Source organism: Carcharodon carcharias, chromosome 12 (genome assembly GCF_017639515.1).
Source record: "Carcharodon carcharias isolate sCarCar2 chromosome 12, sCarCar2.pri, whole genome shotgun sequence".
NCBI lineage: Eukaryota > Metazoa > Chordata > Chondrichthyes > Lamniformes > Lamnidae > Carcharodon > Carcharodon carcharias.
In genome coordinates this window covers 906,205-930,894 of record NC_054478.1, presented here as the reverse complement: position 1 = coordinate 930,894, position 24,690 = coordinate 906,205, and the positions used below count along the sequence as shown (strand labels likewise).

The 24,690-nt window shown below is 46.9% G+C and overlaps 1 protein-coding gene across 1 annotated transcript in view; it reads right to left on the bottom strand.

The window, feature by feature from the left end:
• Positions 1 to 24,690, bottom strand: part of myo10l3 (myosin X, like 3) — a 383,661-nt gene that overhangs the window by 218,507 nt on the left and 140,464 nt on the right. The window contains exons 7-8 of the mRNA XM_041201628.1: positions 22,428 to 22,441; positions 4,712 to 4,796 (exon numbers count right to left, since the gene is read on the bottom strand). Of these exons, the coding sequence (XP_041057562.1) occupies positions 4,712 to 4,796; positions 22,428 to 22,441 (99 nt within the window). The remainder of the gene's footprint in view (positions 1 to 4,711; positions 4,797 to 22,427; positions 22,442 to 24,690) is intronic.

The window sequence follows — 24,690 nt, the reverse complement described above, 5'->3', positions numbered from 1 at the left end:
TCAAAGGGAATAATCTCTGAATTATTACCTGAGCCACGTGCAAATTGGCAGATTACAAATAAGACCAGAAACTGAACTGGACTAGCCATAGAAATACTGAAGCTACAAGAGCAGGTCAGAGGCTAGGAATCCTGCAGCGAATAACTCACCTCCTGACTCCCTAAAGCCTGTCCACCATCTGTAAGGCACAAGTCAGGAGTGTGATGGAATACTCCCCATTTGCCTGCATGAGTGCAGCTCCAACAAAACTCAAGAAGCTTGACACCATCCAGGACAAAGCAGCCCCACTTGATTGGCACCACATCCACAAACATTCATTCCCTCCACCACCAACGCACAGTAGCAGCAGTGTATGCACCATCTACAAGATGCACTGCAGGAATTCACCAAGGCTCCTTAGACAGCACCTTCCAAACCCACGATCACTACCATCTAGAAGGACAAGGGACACAGATAGATGGGAACACCACCATTGCAAGTTCCCCTCCAAGCCACTCACCATCCTGACTTGGAAATATATCGCCGTTCCTTCACTGTCACTGGTTCAAAATCCTGGAACACCCTCCCTAACAGCACTGTGGGTGTACCTACACCACATGGACTGCAGCAGTTCAAGAAGGAGCTCACCACCACCTTCTCAAGGGCAATAAATGCTCGCCCAGCCAGCGAACCCCACATCCCATGAATGAATAAAAAAAAGAGACATGAATACATGGCTCAAAGACTCGTGAAGGAGAAGTGGGTCCCAGTTTGTAGGGCACTGACGTCAGTACTGGGGAAAGTGGGGGCTGTACTGTTGGGACGGTTTACACCTGAATTGGCTGGCAGTAATGTCAAAGGCTAGTATTTTAAATGTTGCTCAAAAAAGAGGCATGTCTATACTTTTCATTTTGCACTTGTCAGGACACTTTGCAAAGAAACCAATATAAGGGGTAAAACAACAATTTATACTGTACGAGCAGAGAGTGCTGATTGGTTGGAAAGTGGACACTGATTGGTAGAGGCGTTGCTATGAAGAATGCAACAGTGACGGTGACTGACAGTTAACTGCCAAGCATTAGAGATAAAAACAAAAAAACTGCGGATGCTGGAAATCCAAAACAAAAACAGAATTACCTGGAAAAACTCAGCAGGTCTGGCAGCATCGGCGGAGAAGAAAAGAGTTGACGTTTCGAGTCCTCATGACCCTTCGACAGAACTTGAGTGAGTCCAAGAAAGAGTTGGACTCTTCCTTGGACTCACTCAAATTCTGTTTTTGAACTGCCAAGCATTGTTTGAAATTGAAACCAGGCAGCTTGAACCTGATTGGTCAAGGCATTGCCCTGGGGAAGGAGTCAGCGAATTGCTGTCACTTATTTTGTTTAGCTGAAATAGGCACAATGTATGTCGAGGTTCTTTCTGTCTGCAAAGAACAGGGCCCTGTGAATTAATATATGTAGCTTCCAGTACACGCAAATGCACCACACTGTGAGCCCTACTGACAATCTTAAATTGGTTGTCAGCATAATTCTTAGAACACAGAGGATTATTTAGCAAATGTTGTCCAATCACAGAATCACATCTAATGTTGAACTCTGTGTTTTGAGTTTTGAGTTTTGCAAGCAAGAGCTGGTTGGGTACAGGTCTGTAACTTGCCTGATGTGAACAGTGGCTGGGACAGGCTGTTTGATACGATCCGCCAGTCTTTGGGGACATAAGGCCTACAAACCTAACATCACACAGACACTGAAATTCATATACCACATCACCCATTTGTGTGATAGGCAGAATGTCTTTTTGGCTTGATGGCAGCATCCTGTTAATGGTGAATACCACTCGTGTTGCTACTGCATAGTAGCAGCATGAAACAGCTAGCTTCACCTGTTGCTCACATTTTTGAGATACCTTGCCCAGTAATAGCTGTAAATCAGGACAGGGAGGAGAGGGAGGAACTTGGTGAAATTACAACCACCAGGGAAGTGGTGCTGAGCAAACTGATGGAGCTGTGGGCTGACAAATCCCTGGGTCTTAACAGACTTCATCCTAGGGTCTTAAAAGAGATGGCTAATGAGGTAGTAGATGGATTGGTGTTAACTTTCCAAAATTCGATAGATTCTGGAAAGGTTCCATCAGACTGGAAAGTAGCAAATATAACCCTTCTATTCAAGAAGGGAGGGAGGCAGAAAACAGAAAACTATAAGCCAGTTGGCCTGATGTCTGTCGTGGGGAAGGTATTAGGGTCAATCATTAAAGAGGTTACAGCTGGGCAATTAGAAAAATTCAAGGTAATTGGGAAGAGTCAAAATGGTTTTTGAAAGGGAAATCATGTTTAACTGAATTATTGGAGTTCTTTGAAGGGGTAACATGTGTTGTGGTTAAAGGGGAACCTGTAGACATCCTGTAGATCAAAGGTTATTGCAGAAAATAAAAGCTGATAGCGTAGGGGGTAACATATTAGCCTGGATAGAGGATTGGCTGGCTGGCAGAAAACAGAGGATATGCATAAATGGGTCTTTTTCTGATTGCCAAGATGTGACTAGTGGAGTCCTGCAAGGGTCTGTGCAGGGACCTCAACTTTTTACAATTGATTTCAATGACTTAGATGAGGGGAGTAAAGGCATGGTCACTAAATTTTCAGATGGCACAAGGATAGGTAGGAAAGTAGATTGTGAAGAAGACATAAGAAGGTTACAGCTAGATATAAATGGGTTGTGAGTGGGCAAAAATCTGGCAGATGGAGTATAATGTGGGAAAATGTGAAATTGTTCACTTTGACAGGAAGAATAAAAAGCCAGTATATTACTTAAATGGAGAACGACTGCAGAATTCCGAGGTATAGAGGGATCTAGATGTTCTATTGCATGAGTCACAAAAAGTTAGTATGCAAGTACGGCAAGTAATTATGAAGGCTAATGGAATGCTATCCTTCATTACAGGAGGAACTGAACATAAAAGTAAGGATGTTGTTTTTCAGTTATACAGGGCATTGGTGAAACCGCACCTCGAATACTGTGTGCAGTATTCCTTATTTAAGGATGTAAATGAGTTGGAGGCGGTTCAGAGGAGGTTTACTAGAATGATATAAAAGCAAAATAATGCAGATGCTGGAATACTGAAATAAAAACAGAAAATGCTGGAAAAACTCAGCAAGTCTGGCAGCATCTGTGCAGAAAGAAACAGAGTTAACATTTCAAGCCCATATGACTCTGAAGAAGAATTTCTTCTGAATAAGAGTCATACAAGCTTGAAGTGTTAACTCTGTTTCTCTCTTCACAGATGCTGCCAGACCTGCTGAGTTTTTTTTATTTGCGATATGGGTGTCATTGGCTGGGCCAGCATTTATTGCCCATCCTTAGTTACCCTTAAGAAGGTGATGATGAGCTGCCTTCTTGAACCACTGCAGTTCCTATGGTATAGGTACACCCACAGTGCCGTTAGGGAGGGAGTTCCAGGATTTTGACCCAGAATTTTCTGTTTTTACTAGTTTGATACCTGGAATGAGCAGGTTGTCTTTTGAAGAAAGGTTGGACAGACTGGGCTTGTTTCCACTGGAGTTTAGAAGAGTGAGGGGTGATTTGATTGAACTAGGGGGAACTGTTTTAAAATTAGGAGTTGCCCTTTTAGGACAGAGATGAGGAGAATTTTTTCTCTCAGAGGGTTGTGTGACTTTGGGAACTCTCTGCCTCAGAAGGTGGTGGAGGCGGGGTCATTGAGTATTTTTAAGGCGGAGGTAGCTAGATTTCTGTTAGGCAAGGGAATCAAAGGTTATCGGGGTTAGTTAGGAATGTGGAATTCGAAACACAAAAAGATCAACCATGATCTTATTGAACAGTGGAGCAGGCTCGAGGGGCCAAGTGGCCTATTTCTGCTCCTATTTCGTATATCCCCATCCCCACCCATCCTCATCCCCACCCCTCCCCATCCCCCTTTCCATCCCCACCCTCTCCCTTCAACCCCACGTCCTCCCCATCCCCACCCTCTCCTCATCCACCACCGCTCCCTATTCCACCCTATCATCTCCTCACCCCATTCCCAGCCCCACCCTTTCTCACCATCATCACATCTTACCCCCCCGCCCCCCCATGCCCACCCCCCCACACCCCCATGCCCCCCATGCCCACCCCCTGCCCCCCCATGCCCCCATGCCCACCTCCCCACCCCCCATGCCCCCCATGCCCACCCCCCCGCCCCCCCCCCCCCCCCCCCCCCCCCATGCCCACCCTATCAACTTCCCACCCCCATCCTCTCCCTTGCATCTTCTTCCATTGTGTGTGGTGTGGGGGATTCGGGTGGGAGCGGGATGCCGGTGTAGATGGAGGTAGGGTGTTGAAGTTAATAATTTTACACATGCTCCATGTGTCAGTTACACTGCCAGAGGTTGTCCTGGACTGAGAATCTGATCCTGAGTCTGCTCAACCTCAGAGAATGGGGTGGTCAGCTCGGTGACCCCGGGGTGAAGGTCAGCTCGGTGACCCCGGGGTGAAGGTCAGCTCGGTGACCCCGGGGTGAAGGTCAGCTCGGTGGCCCTGGAGTGAAGGTCAGCTCGGTGGCCCCGGGGTGAACGTCAACACGATGACCCTGGGGCGAAGGTCAGCCCAGTGACCCCAGGGCGAAGGTCAGCACGGTGACCCCGGGGCGAAGGTCAGTATGGTGACCCCGGGGCGAAGGTCAGCACGATGACCCCGGGGCAAAGGTCAGCATGGGGCAGAGACAAGTTGAATCACTCCCTCACCTTTCTGCTGTGTGTCTGTTCCAGCCAGCAGTGCGTAGAAGATGTGGTAGTTCCTCTCTGCTGGATTCTGTCTGACCACCCGATTCTGGAATAAACATTGCAGTGATTAGTGTCAGTGGGAAAGGAATCCCCCTCCCCCACCCCATAGACGCACCCTAAGGAAAATGCGCAATGTCACCAGGAGGTAAGAGGTCACAGGTGAGGATTCACCACAGGGCAAGGGTCAATGGAGGTCACTAAAGAGCAAGAAGTCACCAGAGAACAAGTCACCATAGGGCAAAGGTCATCAAATATCACTACTGGGCAAGGGTCACAGCTGGGTGCCTGAACAGTAGGGGTCACTACAGGGTGAAGGGGGTCACTGTCAGGTCAGTGTAGCGCCAGAAGTCACTAGAAATTGAGTGAAGGGTCAGGGAGAGGTGATGGCGTAGTGGTATTGTCACTGGACTGGTAATCCAGAGACCCAGCGTATTGCTCTGGGGATCTGTGTTTGAATCCCACCACAGCAAATGGTGGAATTTGAATTCAATAAATACCTGAAATTAAAAGTCCAATGATGACCATGAAATCATTGTCGACTGTCATAAAACCAATCTGGTTCACTAATGTCCTTTAGGGAAGGAACTCTGCCATCCTTACCTGATCTGGCCTATATGTGAGTTCAGATCCACAGTAATGTGGTTGATTCTTAAAAATGCCCTTTGAACAAGGCAATTAGGGGTGGGCAATAAATGCTGGCCTAGCCAGTGACACCCACACCCCATGAACAAATATTAAAAAAAAAGAATCAGGACAGTATGAGTTATCAATGGAGGGTGAAGGGTTGCCACTTGTCTGGGAGCCACTGGTGGGTGAAGTACAAAGGGGTCAACAGAGGGCAACTGCAGGGATCAGGGCCACCAGAGAATGAGGAAATGCAGCAAGACAACAATAATACAAACAGGAGAATCCCCTCTTAACCTTCAGTTAGAGATTTCCTCCCCTCCTCCTACAAAGCAACAATGTTCCAAGGTTCCAGCCCAGGCCTGGGCTACATTCGGTTAGTCAGGTCTGAAAGTCCATATGTTGACCATCCCTTGTTGTCCTTGAGAAGTCGGTGGCGAGCTGCCTTCTTCAACCAGTGCCACGTGGTTTAGGTCCACAGTGCTGTTGTAGGGAGGAAGTTCCAGGATTTTGACCCAGCAACAGTGACGGAATGGCGATATGTGGTGAGTGGCTTGGAGGGGAACTTCCAGGTGGTGATGTTCCCATGAGTCTGCTGCCCTTGTCCTTCTAGATGGTAGGGGTCGTGTGTTTGGAAGGTGCCGTCTAAGGAGCTGTGGTGAATTCCTGCAGTGCATCTTGTAGATGGTACACACACTGCTGCTACTGTGAATCAGCGGTGGAGGAAGTGAATATTTGTGGAAGGGGTGCCAATCAAGTGGGGTACATTGTCCTGGACCGTGTCGAGCTTCCTGAGTGTTGTTGGAGCTGCACTCATCCAGGCAAGTGGGGAGTATTCCATCACACTCCTGACTTGTGCCTTGTAGATGGAGGACAGGCTTTGGTGAGTCAGGAAGTAAGTTACTCATCACACAATTCCTAGGGCGGAATTTTCCCAGATTTGCACTATGGGCAGTAGCGGGCGGGCAAAACGATGTGTTACCTTCCGGCCGCAATGGCGGGATTTCACGCTGTATTGTCCCAAACCCGGTTCATTATTTATGCATCTCAGGAAACACGCTGCTTCCATGGCGAGCGAGCTCTCATTCGCTTTCCCACCGTCACCCCGCCGGTGCATCATGCCCACCACCATCTTTAAAAGGCAGCCGCCAGCAAAGTGCACATTGCTTCCAGCTCACCACCGCTGTCTGGGAGACATGGCCAGCAAAATAAAAAAGACTGCAGCTCCCTGCTTCAACAGGTCCCTCAAGCGACTGCTGGATGCCCTGGAGGCCTGCTGGGATGTTCTCTACCCCCACTCTGGCTGCAGGATGGGCAGCAATGTCACCAACCCAGCTTGGGAGGCGGTGGCAGTGGTGGTCAGCGCCGATGCCCTGCAGAGGAGGACAGCCACCCAGTGCCACAAGAGGATGAATGATCTCCTCTATTCTGCCAGGTTAAGTCACTCTTCTCATCACTCCCAACTCACACACTCACAAACCCATCACACATCCACAGGGCCCTCACTCACTGTCAGTGCAAGGGACATCACCACTCACTCTTTCACACACACCATCATTGTCCTCATCCTGTCCATGGGACCACTTACCACCCACACAGGCCAGTCATACTTATCATCTGGCCCAGCAGGTGCCTTGATATACTCTCCCCATCTCTATCTATGCAGAACAAATTGGCACACAACAGGAAGGAAAGGTCGCTGACAGGTGGAGGGATGCTGGAGATCAAGGTCCATATGGAATTTGAAAACAGAGCCATCCAGCTGGCCGGTGATGATCTGGACTGTTCCTGTGCTGGCGGTGAGATCGGCACTGCTCTACCAAGTGAGGATCCAGCAGTGCAATATCCTTCAGACAACCATGCTGTGAATGATGTGTTCTGCTTCACAGGCCATTGCCATGCACTAATTATCTCCCCTTGCTTCCACAGGCCTATCACTCCAAGATGGAGTCCATGACCCGGGCGTCCAAGCCAGTTCAGAAGCAACATTTGAAGAATGCACCTCCCCACAAGTTCCATCATAGCGCTCATCCACACCCTCCATCAGCCCAGAGACACACACCTCAGTGGGACCTACATCTAGAATAGACACGGGTTCACATACTGGTGAGTACAGTGTACAGTCTGATCCACAGCAGGTGGCAGCTGGGATGTCCCAGGTCCCCGGCATTCGGAGGAATGCTGGGGGCCAGGAAACCTTTGAGTCCAAGTCAGATGAGGAACCTCTGGACTCGGTCATGTTACAGTTGCTGGGGCTGCAAAGGCAAGCTCGGGAACATCTGGAAGGGATGTCCGCTGCACTCCTAAGATTGCAACACATGATGGAGGAGTCCATCTGTCTTCAGGCTGAGGTGATTGCGCCGGCATTGCCAACGCACCAAGGTCAACACTGGCAGGATGTCGGCTGCCATGAGAACTTGGTCCAGGACGTCGCTCCTGCACTGCTGCACAGGCTTAACTCCATCACTGATGCCATAGTTGGCCTCCAATATTGCGTACGCGAGAGGGGTACTGGGCAGCTCAATCTCACTCCAGCTACCCCTTCTGCTCACGGAGTCAGCCTGGGGCCCTCAGGCACCCATAGGGAGGAGGATCAGCAGGTGCACACTCCAGGGCCATCCACCCAGGTGATTCTGGGAGTGACCGGCCCATCCAAATCTCATCTTCCTGTGACCTCCACAGCTCCAGCTCCACAGGCCGAGGAGGGTGCCACTACCACACAGCAGGACCCTGAAAGCAGGCCAGGGCCCTCCAAGACTCGGCCCTCCAGAGGACACCTGCCAAAGTCATCACAGACAGGGTGTCACAGTCAGCAGGCTGCCTTCACCTCCGCTGTGGATGACCGGGGAGCACCAAGACATAGTGGCAGGGTTAGGAAAGTTAAGGAAAAGTAGTTGTTCAGCCTGGCCATGGGTGTTAATCACTTGTACATAATGTTCACTATTGTAAATAAACTCCTAAGAATGTCGCCCTGCCTGTGGCTCCTTGCTCTGATGAGCAGTGTTCGTGTCTCTCAGATGTGAAACCTTTCTGCACAAGATAAAAGGCTTCAGATGTCCCAGTCCAGGGCCTCTTCCCTGTGTCTGTGCAGCCTTCAGACCACAGTGATGGTCCAGCCTCACACTCCCGGGACATATTATTGATGCCTGCACGTTGGCAGTGCTGGTCATTGCTGCCAGAATGTAGTGGGCAGACGCCACAGAGTTCTCTCATTCTCTCTGTGTGCTCTCAGCACCTTTAAGGTGGGGCTAGCCCCCATCACATCAGCATCTGCGACCAGTGATAACTGTGCACCAGCTCCTGAAGGGCTGAGGTTCTGAAGGCAGACACAGCATCAGATGCGTCTAAAATTTCATGGCTGTGTCTCTGAGATGGCCCTGATCATGGAGCGCAACTGAGCTGCCCTCAGCCAGATAGGAGTCAGACATTCTCAGAGGCTGTGTGAAGATCTATGGAGTGTCCTCACTGCATGTCGTCATCATCCTCCACAAATCCAGCAGCTATGAGGGCCTCCCTTGCGCCTGCCTCATCTAGCCAGTGCGAGAGCCTCATCCACATCATCGTCACCTCTGAGAACCCCCTCACCCTCATCTCCGTTGGCATCCTCCTTGATGAGGAGACATCCAGCTCTGCCATCTCCTCCTCAGCCAGCTTGTCTCCCTGTTGCAGCGCCAGGTTGTAAAAGGCACAGCAGATGACAACGATACATGACACCCTCTGCGGACTGTATTGCAGGGCTCCACCAGACTGGTCCAGGCACCAGAACCGCACCTTCAGCATCCCGATGGTTTGCTCCACCAAGTTGTGAGCTGCTGCATGAGCCTCATTATAGTGTTGCTCTGCTGCTGTCTGAGGCTGCCGCTAGGGTGTCATCAGTCATGGCCTCTGTGGGTAGCCCTTGTCTCCAAGGAGCCACCCCTGCAGCTTCTGTGGACCCTGGGAGACTCCAGGGATCTGCGAGCGACTCAGGATGTAGGTCTCGTACACACTCCCTGGAAACCGTGCACACAACTGCAGGATGCGTTTCTGATGGTCGCACACCAGCTGCACCTTCGTGAGTGGAATCCCTTGCGGTTGATGTAGTCCACCAAGTGTAATGACGGAGACCTGAGTGCCACATGAGTGCAGTCAATCGCACCCTGCACTTGTGGGAAACCCGAGATCAGGGTGAATCCTATGGTTCTTGCATTCTGGCTGTCCTGGTCCCCGGCAAAATGCACAAAGTTGTTGCTGTAGAGAAGATGGCATCCGTGACTTCATGGATGCATTAGTGGGTGGCTGTGAAATCCCACAGAGGTCACCTGTGGAACCCTGAAAGGAGCCACTGGCACAGAAATTGAGCATGTGGTCACTTTCACAGCCTCTGGCAGTGGATGCCCTCCATGTTCTCTTGGCGCCAAGTCCTGCAGTAAGTGGCAGATGTGATCCACCAGGTCCCTAGACATGTGCAGTCATCTGCAACACTGGTTCTCAGTCATCTGCAGGAATGGCAGGTGACATCTATAGATCCTGGGTGTCGCTAGGCCCCGCTCAGCCATGGCTCGCTGCCACTCCTGGGCAGCATGTGTGGGAGCTCCCGCTGCCCCTTCTTCATGAGGTTGCTGTTCCAGCCTTTGCACAGCCAGGAGACTCAGTTGCTCTCTCCTCAGTCTTCTACAATCTCTGTAGGTCATCAGGCACATAGCTCGGTCACCAGGATCCATGATCCTGATGTGGTCCTCCTGCAACATGAAAGAGAGGGAGAGAGATGTGGTTATCATGGCTGTACTTAGCATCTTTCCTGGCCCAGTGTGACCGCCCCTTAATGCTTCCCGGAGAGCGCTGGACACCCCTCGGAAGGCCAGAGATGAGTGCGCTGCATGGCTGCCCTGTCAACCTGCGAAATGGATGACACTGGTCCAAACCGGGACCCTGAGAATGTAAGGGGCTGTGAGCATCTCCAGCAGTGAATGCTACATGATCAGCATTGGTGAGGAGATTGTACAACTTGTGCCGTCCAACTGCTGCACGGTCCAATAAAGTGGTTGCGGATTTGCAGTCTGTGCCGGGGGTGTGAGGGGGTGGGAGGAGGGTGTGTGGCAGGGGTGGGTAGGGTAGGGTCTGTAGCAGATGGGGGTACTTTGGTGCCTCCACGTTGCTTGTGTGGGTGGGCAGGCTAGATGCCCAAACCCAATCACATCACTGTGGCTGTGCCTGATCTGTCTCAGTTGCAGAGGGATTGTCAGTTTATACAGGTGTCCCTAGCGTGGCCACTTCCCTTGCTTACACTGCTCCCACCTCGATTTCTTGTGCATGGGATCCAACGCTAGGGCATCAGTTTCCCCCAACCCCCCCCACCAACAACAGAAACAGTCACCTCTGAGGCAGGGAGTCACTTCACCCTGGCCCCCCACTGTGCCCCTGAAGCCTGCAAAATAAAAGGTGGCCCTGGTGAGCTGTGGAAAATGATGTTGTTCACTCACCTCAGTTTCCCCAAAGTGAAGGCCATCAAGTGCACGTTGCCTGTGCCATTGTGAATCACGCCAACATGGACGGAAAAGCCGGTGGGGATCCAGAGCCTGCAGGATGGCCATTTAATGAGATGCTGATTTATTGCAAGGAGCTCCTTGCTGACTGTTGGTGGGAAAAGCGGCCCACCATTGGCTGCTGCCAGCGGGCACAGAAAATTCTGCCCCCTCGACTCTGACCTGTTCTTGTCGCCACAGCATTTATATGGCCAGCCCAGTTCAGTCTCTGGATGTTTATAGTGGGGGATTCAGTGATGGTAATGCTATTGCATGTCAAGGGGCGATGGTTAGATTCTCTCTTGTTGGAGATGGTCATTGCCTGACACTTGTGTGGTGCAAATAGTACTTGCTACTTGTCAGCCCAAGCCTGGATATTGTCCAAGTCTTGCTTCATTTGGACATGGACTGGAGGAGTCGTGAATGGTGCTGAACATTGTGCAATCATCAGTGAACATCCCCACTTCTGACCTTATGATGGAAGGAAGGTGAAGGTGGTTGGGCCGAGGACACTACCCTGAGGAACTCCTGCAGTGATGCTCTGGAACTGAGATGACTGACCTCCAACAACCACAACCATCTTCCTTTGTGCTGGGTATGACTCCAACCAGAGGAGAGTTTTCCCCCCAATTCCCATTGACTCCAGTTTTGCTGGGGCTCCTTGATACCACACTCAGTCAAATGCAGCCTTGATGTCAAGGGCAGTCACTCTCAACTCACCTCGGGAGTTCAGATCTTTTGTCCATGTTTGGACTAAAGGCTGTAATGAGGTCAGGAGCTGAGTGACCCTGGCAGAACCCAAACTGAGCACCAGTGAGCAGGTTATTGCTAAGCAAATGCCACTTGATAGCACTGTTCATAGACCATTCCATCATTTTCCTGATGATCGAGAATAGACTGAAGGGGCAATAATTGGCCGGCTTGGATTTTGTGTACAGGACATACCTGGGCAGTTTTCCACATAGCCGGGTAGATGCCAGGGTTGTAGCTGTACTGGAACAGCATGCCTAAGAGCGCAGATAGTTCTAGAGCACAAGTCTTCAGTACTATTGCCAGAATATCGTCAGTGCCCATAGCCTTTACAGTATCCAGTGCCTTTAGCCATTTCTTAATATCACATGGAGTGAATTGAATTGGCTGAAGACTGGCATCTGTGATGCTGGGGACCTCCGGAGGCCGAGGTGGATCATCCACTCAGCACATCTGGCTGAAGATTGTTTCAAATACTTCAGCCTTGTCTTTTGCACTGATCTGCTGGACTCCCCCGTCATTGAGGATGGGGGTATTTGTGGAGCCTCCTCCCCCTTATCCGGTTAGTTGTTTACTTGCCCACCATCATTCACAACTGGATGTGGCAGGAATACAGAGATTTGTCGCTTGTGGAATTGCTTAGCTCTGTCTATCACATGTTGACTATGCAAGTAATTCTGTGTTGTAGCTTCAGCTGGTTGACACTTCCTGCTCCTGAGATGCCCTCCTGCACTCTTCATTGAATCAGGGTTAATCCCCCAGCTTAATCCCCCCCATAGTAATGGTAGAGTGTGGTGTATGCCATGTCATGAGGTTACAGATTGTGGTTGAGTACAATTCTGTTGCTGCTGCTGCTGATGGCCCACAGCACCTCAGAGAAGCTCAGTTTTGAGTTGCTAGATCTGTTTGAAATCTATTCTATTGAACACAGGTGGTAGTGCCATGCAACACGATGGAGGGTATCCTCAATGTGAAGACGGGAGTTAGTCTTGTCAGGAAGATATAATAATTTTCCTAATATTTCTGGAATTTACTGTAGAGTAATAGTGGGGTCTGTGTGTGTGTGTGTGTGTGTGTGTGTGTGTGTGGGAGTGAGAGACTTAATTGAATTAAAGGCAGCTGGAATTAGAAAGATACAGGCGAAAATACAAAAAACATTTTTTTGGCCTGGTGTGGATAGGGATGTAGTCAAATTTGTAGAACATGTCACACATGTCAGGTGATAGGGAAACTACAAACAGTGATTAAGCCAGCACCTTTAGTTCAATTCCAGCATTTGGAGTACTTTTTACTAGGGTCATGATTGATTGTGTAGGACCCCTTCCTAAGACTAAAAGTGGAAATCAGTACTTACTGACAATAATGGATGTGTCTACCAGATTTCCTGAAGCAATACCCTTGAGAAATATTACAACAAAAAAAATTGTGGAGGAGTTGACTAACTTTTTTTACAATAAACGCTTTACCTAAAGAAATACAATTAGATCAGGGTTCAGATTTCATGTCACAGCTGTTTAAGGAAGTAATGAATAGTTTGGGGATAAAACAATTTGTTAACAGCTTACCGTCCTGAATCACAAGGGGCTTTGGAAAGATGGCATCAAACTCTAAAAACTATGATGAGGGCGTATAGTCAGGACTATCCACAGGATTGGGATACAGGAATTCCCTTTTTGTTATTTGCTATTACAGACGATCCTAATGCATCGACTGGCTTTAGTCCTTTTGAACGGGTTTATGGTCATGAGACGAGAGGACTACTGCAATTGATTCATGAGAAACTGATGGGTCAAAATTCAGAAACTACTCTCCAGGATTATGTATCAATTTCAGAGACAGATTGGACAGAGCATGTGTGTTGGCTAGGGAACATTTAAAGATATCACAGCAGGTGATGAAAGTTAAGGCAGACAGGAAAGCTACAGTTTGTAGTTTTGTTGCTTGGGAGAAAGTGCTAGTTCTGTTACCAGTACTGGGTGACTAATTAAAGGGAAGGGTTAGTGGGCCTAACAGGATTGAAAAGAAGCTGAGTGAAGTAAATTATTTAATAAATACTCCAGATAGAAGAAGTAGAGTGTGTATCATGTAAATATGTTTAAAAAGTACTTTGACAGGGAAGAGGACCGAAAGGAGGTATTAGTGGTGATAGACAATGAGAAAGAAGTAGAAATGCAGGATTCTGAAATTGATTTTCTTCTAATCAAACTGGATAATGAGGAGGTACTTGAAAATTTAAATGTAATTTTAAGTTACCTTCCAGACAAGTGTCAAAGTGATTTGGAGAAGCTATTGCAGTCACGCAAATCTATTTATGGAGATAAGTTGAGGAGGGCAAATTTAGCTATACATGATATATGTGTAGAAGTTTCATTCTCGCTAAGGCAACATCCTTATAGATTAAATCAGACAAAGTTATCACAAGTACAGAAATAAATCAAATTCATGCTTCAAAATGATATCATTGAGTTTAGTTGCAGTAACTGGAGTTTGCCTATTGTACTGGTATCGAAACCGGATGGAACACAGAGACCGTGTATGGACTATCGAAAGGTGAATATGGGGACAAAAGCAGATTCATATCCTATATCATGGTTGGAAGATTGTATTGAGAAAATGGGACAATCAAAATTTATCACAAAGATTGACTTGCAGAAAGGATATTGGCAAGTGCTGTTATCAGAGAGAACAAAGGAGATATCGGCTTTTGTGATGCCAGATGGACTATATCAGTTTCAAGTCATGCCATTAGGTATGAAAAATGCATCTGCAGCATTTCAAAAACTCACAAACAAAGTAATTGCAGGTCTGAGCAATTGCGCTGTTTATATTGATGACTTAATAGTTTTCAGTCAGACGTGGGAGGAGCATTTACAACATCCGGAAGAATTACTTACTTGATTACAAGAAGCTAATTTGCTGGTGAACTTGGCTAAAAGTGAATTTGCAAAGGTGCAAGTTACGTATCTAGGCCACACCATTGGACATGGTCAGGTGGCTCCTAGAGATGTAAAAGTCAAGGCTATGGTGGATTTCCCAGTGCCTGCAACAAAACGAGAAGTTTTGAGATTTCTGGGCATGATGGGTTTTATAGGAAATTTGTACCAAATTTTAGCCAAGCGGTTGTTCCATTGGTTGAACTATTGAAAAAGAACAAGTTTCAATGGACACAGGAATGTCAGAAGGCATTTGATAATTTGAAAACTGTATTAATTATCACACCAGTGTTGGCAGTACCCAATTACACCAAGCAATTTAAGTTGGCCAGTGACGCAAGCGATATAGGCATTAGGGCTGTACAGTTACAAGAAGATGACATTGGAATTGAAAAACCAATAAGATATTTTCCATGTAAGTTGAACGTACAACAGAGAAGATAGTCAATGATCGAAAAGGAAACTTTGGGGTTGATGTTAGCATTGCAGCATTTTGAAATTTACATTGCAAACAATTCATCAGAAACAATTGTTTATACAGACCACAATCCTTTAAAGTTTCTAGACAAAATTGCAAGGCTATTCAGATGGTGTTAATCACTGCAACCATTTATACATGTAGTGGGACGAGAAAATCTGATTGTACGTGCATTGTTAACATTTTGACACTTAAAGGGAAAATTGGCTATTTAAAACCTGGACACTGGATTTGAATGATTCTGTTGATACCAAGGATTTGTGTATATATTGTTATGTTAATGCATGCATCTGGTAGTCAAATTGTGTATTAAATATAAGAGGTAAAGTAAGATGGGTTCAGAAAATGAAGCCGTCTTTTTAAATTATGATGGCTCATTTTTGAATGAGGCGGATGTCAGGAAGATATAATAATTTTCATAATTTATTGTAGAGTAATAGTGGGGTCTGTGTGTGTGTCTGTGTGACTTAATTGAATTAAAGGCAGCTGGTCTGAAGGCTTTGATGTAACAGAAGATAAACTAGGTTTGAAATATTAAGTAGGTGAACACATGTGTAAAGGGAATGTTTGCATATTTAAATAAGCCACACTAGATTGATTTCAAAGGAGGGGTGAAATGTTTCACCTAACCAGGAGAAGTTAAGAAACAGTGTGTTTATTTTTTCCCAAAGATTACTGGGAAAATTGGTACTGAGAGATTATTATTAGAGAGGTAAAGTCCAAAGACATAGTGAAACAATGGGAATTTGCATTCAGGTGGGAAAATATGAATGGAGGAGGGGTGGGGGGGTGTGCTGTGTTCAAGGGAAGGCATTCTAAGATCATATGAGTGTGAAAAGCCTTCAGTATCTAAGCCTCAAGCTGCTGTCTACAAAGAATTGAAGTTAAGAAAGCTCACTTTGAATTCCACTTTTTCAGGGTATTGTGTGCTACCTTGCCTGGGTCTTTTAAAATCTATGTGTCTTACTGTTGCCTTCATGAAAGTGTAACTGGAAGTTAGATTAGCTAGGGGATTTAGAAGTTATCATAGTAGGAATTTGTAGATCTATGTGTGTACTTAAAATCATTTCTTCTACTAATAAAGGTTTGATTTAGTTTTTTAAGATTTGGTAGTCTTATTACTACTGAATTTGCTTCTCGAAATTTATATAAATTGCAAAACAGGTTGTTTCAAGTTTCCCTTTGGTATTTGAGCAGCTCAGCATTTACCATCGGCTGTGCCATAACAATCTCCACAAGGACTGTGTGGTGGTCACTCCTACCGATATTGTCATGAACAGATACATCTGTGGCAGGCAGGTTAGTGAGGATGAGGTTAAGCATGTTTTTCCTTCTTATTGGTTCCCTCACCACCTGCCACAGACCCAGTCTAACAGCTATGTCCTAAAGGACTCGGCCAGCTCTGTCAGTAGTGGTGCTACTGAGCCAGTCTTGGTGATGGACGTTGAAGTCCCCCACCCAGAGTACATTCTGCGCCACTAACACCCTCCGTGCTTCCTCCAAGTGGTGTTCAACATCAGCTGAGGGAGGGTGGTACGTGGTAATCAGCAGGAGGTTTCCTTGCCCATGTTTGACCTGTTGCCATGAGACTTCAAGGGGTCTGAAGTCCATGTTGAGGACTCCCAGGGCAACTCCCTCGCGACTCTATACCACTATACTGCTGCTTCTGCTGGGTCTGTCCTGCCGGTGGGACAGGACATACCCAGGGATGGTGATGGTGGTGTCTGGGACATTATCTGTAAGGATGACTATGTCAGGCTGTTGCTTGGCTAGTCTGTGAGACAGCTCTCCCAGTTTTGGCACTAGCCCCCCGATGTTAGTAAGGAGGAATTTGCAGGGTCAACAGGGCTGAGGTTGCCGTTGTCATTTGATGCCGGGTTGTCCTTCCGGTTTCATTCTTTTTAGCCTTTGTAGCAGTTTGATACAACTGAGTAGCTTGCCAGGCCATTGCAAAGCCATTAAGCGTCAACAAAATTGCTGTGGGTCTGGAGTCACATATAGGCCAGACCAAATAAGGACGGCAGATTTCTTTCCCAAAAGGACATTAGTGAACCAGATGGGTTTTTACTACAATTAGCAATGGTTTCTTTGGCACCATTAGCTTTTAATTCAAGATTTATTTAAATTCTACCAGCTGCCCCGATGGGATTTGTACCCATGTTCCCAAAGCATTAGCAGGGCCACTGGAGTATTTATCCAGTGCATTACCACTACACCACTGCCTCCTTAAAAAATAATAAGGGGCCTAGATTGAGTGGATAGGGAGGGCCCATTTCCCTTAGCAGAGAGGTCAATAATGAAGGAGCATAAATTTAAAATAATTAAGGGAAAGATTCAGGGGAACTTAAGGATTTTTTCATCTAGAGGGTGGTGGGACCTGGAACTCACTGCCTCGAAGGGTGGTAGAGGCAGAAACTTTAAAAGTTAAATTTAACAGTCAAATTTTAAAACTACTTGGATATGCACTTGAAATGCTGCAAACTGCAGGGCTACAGACCAAGGGCAACATAAACAGCAGAGGATGAAGCTGCATCATAAGAGAGAATAGAAATAGATTAGGAGACAGGACAAAAAGAAAACAATTAGTAGGGCAAAGAGGAACAATAAAATTAAATTATCAAAGAAAGTAAAACAAAATAAAATATTTTACAGGGGCATTAATAAAAAAGGAAGACTGATGAGAATAGTCATTAAGGGATAGATAGGATAATCATAGGTAACAATAAAGAGATGGCAGAAATATGAAATAATGATTTTGTTTCAGTATTTCTTAAGGAGATAGAACAGGTAAACGTGACATTGAAGGATGAGATGTGCAATGTGATAAGTGAATTTAAATTAAATTAAGTGAATGAAATAGATGAAAGGCATCTTGACCTAAAATGTTAACTGTTTCTTTCTCCACAGATGATGCCAAGACCTGCTGAGAATTTCCAGCACTTTCTGTTTTTATTTGAGATTTCCAGTATCTGCAGTATTTTGTTGTTGTAACAGTGATATATTGAATGAACTAATCAAATTCAAAGAGGATAAAGCTACCGGTCCAGATGAATTGCATTTATGCATTTTTAAAAGAACCTAGGGAAGATTTGGAAGAGGCCTTACTATTAACATTTAATAAGTCATCAGAAAAAAGTGTAGATGCAGAGAACAGGCAGATAGCTAATCTAATTCCTATATTTAACAAGAGTGACAGAACATGTCCAGGTAATTCTAGACCAGTCAGATTTTCATCAGTGGCAGGAAAAATAATGGAATCCTTACTAAAGCAGAAAGAAGAACATCTCGAAAGGAGAAATATAATAATGAATAGTCAGCATGGATTTCAAAAGGGGAAATCTTGTTTGACCAAACTTATTGAATGCTTTGAGGAGGTAACAGAGAGTAGACAATGGTAATGTAGTAGATGTAATTTATCTGGATTTTCAAAAGGCCTTTGATAAGGGTGGAGGAAGTGGGATTACCATTATATAAAGCTCTGGTCAGACCCCAAATGGAGTAACTGGGTTCAGTTCTGGGCACCGCACATCAAGGAGGATATATTGGCCTTTGAGGGGTGCAGTGCAGATTCACCAGAATGATACCAGGGCTAAAATTACAAGGACACAGTGCATAGAATAAGCTAAATTGAAGGTCGGGGATGGGTGGGGAGGCTTTGGAAGTTTTGCCTGCCTTTTGAGCTTAGAAGAATGAGAGGTGATCTCATTGAAGTGCACACAATTCTTACAGGGCTCGACACAGGAGACACAAGAAGGATGTATCCCCCTGTCTGGAGGGGTCTAGAACCAGGGGACACAGTCTTAGAATAAGGGGCAGGCCATTTAGGACTGAAAGGAGGAGGAATTTCATCACTCAGAGGGTGGTGAACCTTTGGAATTCTCTATCCCAGAGGGCTGTGGAGGCTCAGTCATTCAGTGAGTTCAAGACAGAGATCGATAGGTTTCTAGATATTAAAGATATCAATGGATATGGGGATAGCACGGGAAAATGGCATTGAGGTAGAAGGTCAGACATGATTGAGTTGAATGGCTGAGGCAGGTTCGGTGATACAAAGGGCCCTCTCCTGCCTCAGTTCTTATGTTTGTATGAATCTGCTTCAAAACAAAGATTATGGGTGAATGTTAGGGTGGTGCTTATGCTAGTAATCCAGAGGAAAGTGTTATGAGTTCAAATCCCAGCTGGAAATTTCAATTCAATTAAATATAAAGCTAGTCTCCGTAACAGTGACCATGAAACTATCATCAATTGTTGTAAAAACCCATCCGGTTCACTAATGTCCTTTAGGGAAGGAAATCTGTCGTCCTTACCTGGCCGGGCCTATGTGTGACTCCAGACCCACAGTAATATGGTTGACTTTTAACTACCCTTTGAAATGGGTGAGCAAGACACTCAGTTGTATTCAAGGAGGTAGTTCACCACCGCCTTCTCAAGGGGATGAGCAACAATGAATGATTTTTTTTTAAACCTGCTCTCTCACAGATCAGTCAAGCAACAGCCTGACATAGTCATTCTCACAGAATCATATCTTACAGATAAATTCCCAGACACCACCATCACCATCCCTGGGTATGTCCTGTCCCACTGGCAGGACAGACCCAGCAGAGGTGGCAGCACAGTGGTATACAGTCAGTGGGGGGGAATTGCCCTGGGAGTCCTCAACATCAACTCAGGACCCCATGAAGTCTCATAACATCAGGTCAAATATGGGCAAGGAAACCTCCTGGTGATTACTACGTACCACCCTCCCTCAGCTGATGAATCAGTGCTCGGTAGTACGAGTACTGACTGAGCTGGCCGGGTCCTAAAGGACATAGCTGCTAGACTGGGTCTGTGGCAGATGTAAGGAAACTAACATGAGGGAAAAACATACTTGACCTCATCCTCACCAACCTGCCTGCTGCAGATGCATCTGTCCATGACAGTATCAGTAGGAGTAACCACTGCACAGTCAATGTGGAGATGAAGTCGCCGGCTTCACATTGAGGATACCCTCCATCGTGTTGTGTGGTACTGCCATCGTGCTACATGGGATACATTTCGAACAGATCTAGCAACTCAAGACTGGGCATCCATGAGGTGCTGTGGGCCATCAGCAGCAGCAGAATTGTACTCAACCACAATCTATAACCTCATGGCCCAGCATATCCCCCACTCTACCATTACCATCAGGCCAGGGGATCAACTCTGATTCAATGAAGAGTGCAGGAAGGCATACCAGGAGCAGCACCAGGCATACCTAAAAATGAGATGTCAACCTAGTGAAGCTACGACACAAGACTGCTTGTATGTCAAACAGCATAAGCAGCAAATGATAGACAGGGCTAAGCGATCCCACAATCAACGGATCAGATGTAAGCTCTACAGTCCTGCCACATCCAGTCATGAATAGTGGTGGACAATTAAACAACTCACTGGAGGAGGAGGCCCCACAAATATTCCCATCCTCAATGATGGAGGAGCCCAGAAGATCAGTGCAAAAGATGAGGCTGAAGCATTTGCAACAATCTTATGCAACAAGTGGATAATCCATCTTAGCCTCCTCTGGAGGTCCCCAGCATCACAGATGCCAGTCTTCAACCAATTGAATTCCCTCCACGCGATATCAAGAAACAACTGAAGGCACCGGATACTGCAATGGCTATGGGCCCTGACAATATTCCAGCAATAGTATTGAAGGCTTGTGCTCCAGAACTCGCCACGCCCCTAGCCAAGCTGTTCCAGTACAGCTACAACACTGGCATCTACCCGGCCATGTGGAAAAGTATCCGGGTATGTCTTGTACACAAAGAGCAGGACAAATTCAAACTAGCCAATTACCAGCCCATCAGTCTACTCTCAATCATCAATAAAGTAATGGAAGGGGTCAACAGTGCTATCAAGTGGCACTTGCTTAGCAATAACCTGCTCACTGATGTTCAGCTTGGCGTCCGCCAGTGCCACTCAGCTCCTGACCTCATTACAGCCTTGGTTCAAATGTGGACAAAAGAGCTGAATTTCCAAGATGAGGTGAGAGTGACTGCTCTTGACATCAAGACCGCATTTGACCGAGTGTGGCATCAAGGAGCCCTAGCAAAGCTGGAGTCATTGGGAATCAGGGGGAAAATTCTCCACTGGTTGGGGTCATACCAAGCACAAAGGAAGATGGTTGTGGTTGTTGGAGGTCAGTTATCTCAGCTCCAGGACATCACCGCAGGAGTTCCTCAGGGTAGTGTCTGAGGCCCAACCATCTTCAACTGCTTCATCAATGACCTCCCTTCCATCATAAGGTCAGAAGTGGGGATATTCAATGATGATTGCACAATGTTCAACACCATTCACGACTCCTCAGATACTGAAGCAGTCCATACCCAAATGCGGCAAGACCTGGACAATATCTAGATTTGGGCTGACAAGTGGCAAGTAACATTTGTGCCACACACAATGACCATCTCCAACAAGAGAGAATCCAACCATCGCCCCTTGACGTTCAATGGCATTACTGTCACTGAATCCCCCACTTTCAACATCCTCGGGGTTACTATTGACGAGAAACTGAACTGAATTTGCCATATAAATACTGTGGCTACAAGAGCAGGTCAGAGGCTAGGAATCGTGCAGTGAGTGATTCACCTCCTGACCCCCCAAAACCTGTCTACAATCTACAAGGCACAAGTCAGAAGTGTGATGGAATACTCCCCACTTGCCTGGATGAGTGCAGCTCCAACATCACTCAAGAAGCTTGACACCATCCAGGACCAAGCAGCCCGCTTGATTGGCACCACATCCACAAACATTCACTCCCACCACCACTGACGCACAGTAGTAGCAGTGTATACCATCTACAAGATGCACTGTAAGAACTCACCAAGGGTCCTTCAACAGCACCTTCCAAACCCACGACCACTACCATCTAGAAGGACAAGGGCAGCAGATAGTTGGGAACGCCACCACCTGGAAGTTTCCCTCCAAGTCACTCACCATCCTTACTTGGAAATATATCACTGTTCCTTCACTGTCGCTGGGTCAAAATCCTGGAGCTCCCTCCCTAACAGCACTATGGGTGCACATACATCACATGGACTGCAGCGGTTCAAGGCAGCAGCTCACCACCACCTTCTCAAGGGCAATTAGGGATTGGCAATAAATGCTGGCCCAGGCAGTGATGCCCAGTAATGAATGAATTTTAAAAAAACACAAAAGGGAGTGGAAATCTGGAACTCTCTCCTCCAAAAAGCTATTGAAGGTGGCAGTCAATAGGAACATTTCAGACTAAGCTGGATAGAGTTTTGTTCGCTAAGGATATTGAGGGAAATGGTCACAGATCTGCCAATCTGATTGGATGGTGGAAGGGACTCGATTGGTTGAATGGTGTCCTCCTGTGCTGTGTGAAGTAAGTGAAGAAAGCTCACCTTTTCCAGTAAATCTACACCATGAGTTAAGGATTTTAAAATGTCACCTGTAACTTTAATTTAATCTTGCTATGTGGGGGTGTGTCCTTAATCCTTCAGGGTCATGATCAATCTGCACATTGTATTAACCAGCACTTACACTAAACCCAAAAAATATCACTCCACACTTCGAACCCTGGACCAAATCCTCATTCCAAATCCCAAAATTTCACCCCAAATCCTAACCCCTCACCTCAAACCCAAATCTTCTCCTTTCAGATTCTCACATTTACTTGGGATCACCACAATGTCAGTTGATCACCTGGCTCCATCCCTTCCTGTCGTTCCCCTCTCAATTCCACTGTTTTTAAAACTCTCGCCACTGGATCCTTCCACCTAATCTTGGTTCTTCCTCTTCTTATTCTTCCTGGCGGTCCCAACTCCATCATGCGCCTCATCACATTTTCCCCCTCTCTCTCTCTCTCCCTCTGCACAACAGGTGACCTGCCATTTCAATCTCTTCTTAGCTATTTCCTTCGTTGCTCCCACAATCTTCACTGACCCCCTGATGTGCTGCCTCCTGATTTTTTCCTTTCTCATTACTCCTCACATCCATCTCAGACTCCAAATCCCATTAGGATCCAGTTATTGTTCCTCTCTTCGTGAGGTTTCTGTACTATATAACACAGCTGGTCTCATAACTGTCCTGGAGATTCATCCTTTCACATTCAGTAATACTTCTCTATCACATAACACTCCACTGAACTTCTTCCAATTACTCCAACTGGAGCTAATTTGTTGTTCACCCCAATCCCAAACTCTCACTCCCACTATCCCTTTCAACACAAAACCTTCAACCTCACCAAAAACCCCAAACCCCTCACCCCAAACCCCACACCCAAACGCCTCACCCAAAATCCCCAGCCCAAACCCCTCACCTCAAATCCCAAACTCCTCACCCCAAACCCCTCACTCCAAATCCTTCACCCACACTCCACACCCCTCACCCCAATTCCCAAACCACTCACCCCAAACCCCACACCCCAAATCCTTCACCCACACCCCAACCCCCTCACCCCAAATACTTCACCCCCACCCCACATCCCAACCCGCCTCACCCCAAACCACAAGAGTACTGAAGTCTGGAGTACTGCGTCCAGTTCTGGTACTTGAGGAAGAATGTGAACGCATTGGTGAGAATACAGAGGAGATTCACAAGAGTGATTCCCAAGATGAAGAACTGTAGCTATGAGGATAGATTGGAAGGGTTGGGACTGTTTTCCTTGGAGAAAAGAAGGCTGAGGGGAGACTTGATAGAGGTATTCAAGATCCTGAGGGGTATGGGCATGGTAAATAGTAAGAAACTGTTCCCACTCAAGAGAGCATCAAGAACTAGAGGGCACAGATTTAAAATAATGGCAAAAGGAGTAGAAATTATGTGAGGAAAAATTTCTTCACCCAGAGGGTGGTTGGATCTGGAACAAACTTCCTGAAAGGGTGGTGGAGGCAGGTTTGATCGAGGTATTCAAAAGGGAATTGGATTGCTACCTGAAAAGAGAGAATGTGCAAGGTTACAGGGATAAGGCAGGGGAGTGGGACTAGGCGGAATGTTCCTTCAGAGAGTCAGTGCAGAATTGATGGGCCAAATGGCCTCCTTCTGCATTGTAAAGATACTGAGTAACCCAAACGCCTCACCCTAAATCACACAACCCAAGCCCTCGCCACAAACCCCTCATCCCAAACACACACCTCAAACCCCTCACCCCAAATACCAGACCCCAAACCACACATCCCAAACCCTACGCCTCAAACCTTTCACCCCAAATCCCAAAGCCCTCACCTCAAATCCCACACCCCAAACCCCTCACCACAAACCCCTCACCCCAAACACACATCCCAAACCCCAAGCCCCAAGATCCTCACTCCAAACACACGCCCCAAACCCCTCACCCCAAGCCCAAACCCCACACACCAAACCCCACGCCACAAAATCCTTACCCTAAACCCCACACCGCACACCTCAAATCCCACACCCCAAACCCCTCACCCCAAACACACATCCCAAACCCCATGCTCCAAGACCCTCACCCCAAACACATGCCCCAAACCCCTCATCCCAAACTCCACACCCCAAACACCACACCCCAAAATCCTCACCCTAAACCCCACACCCCAAACCCCACGCTCCAAAATCCTCACCCCAAAACCCAGACGGGAAACCCTTCACTCCAAACCCCACACCTCAAACCCCTCACCCAAACAGTATTATTCTCCCAATGGTAGT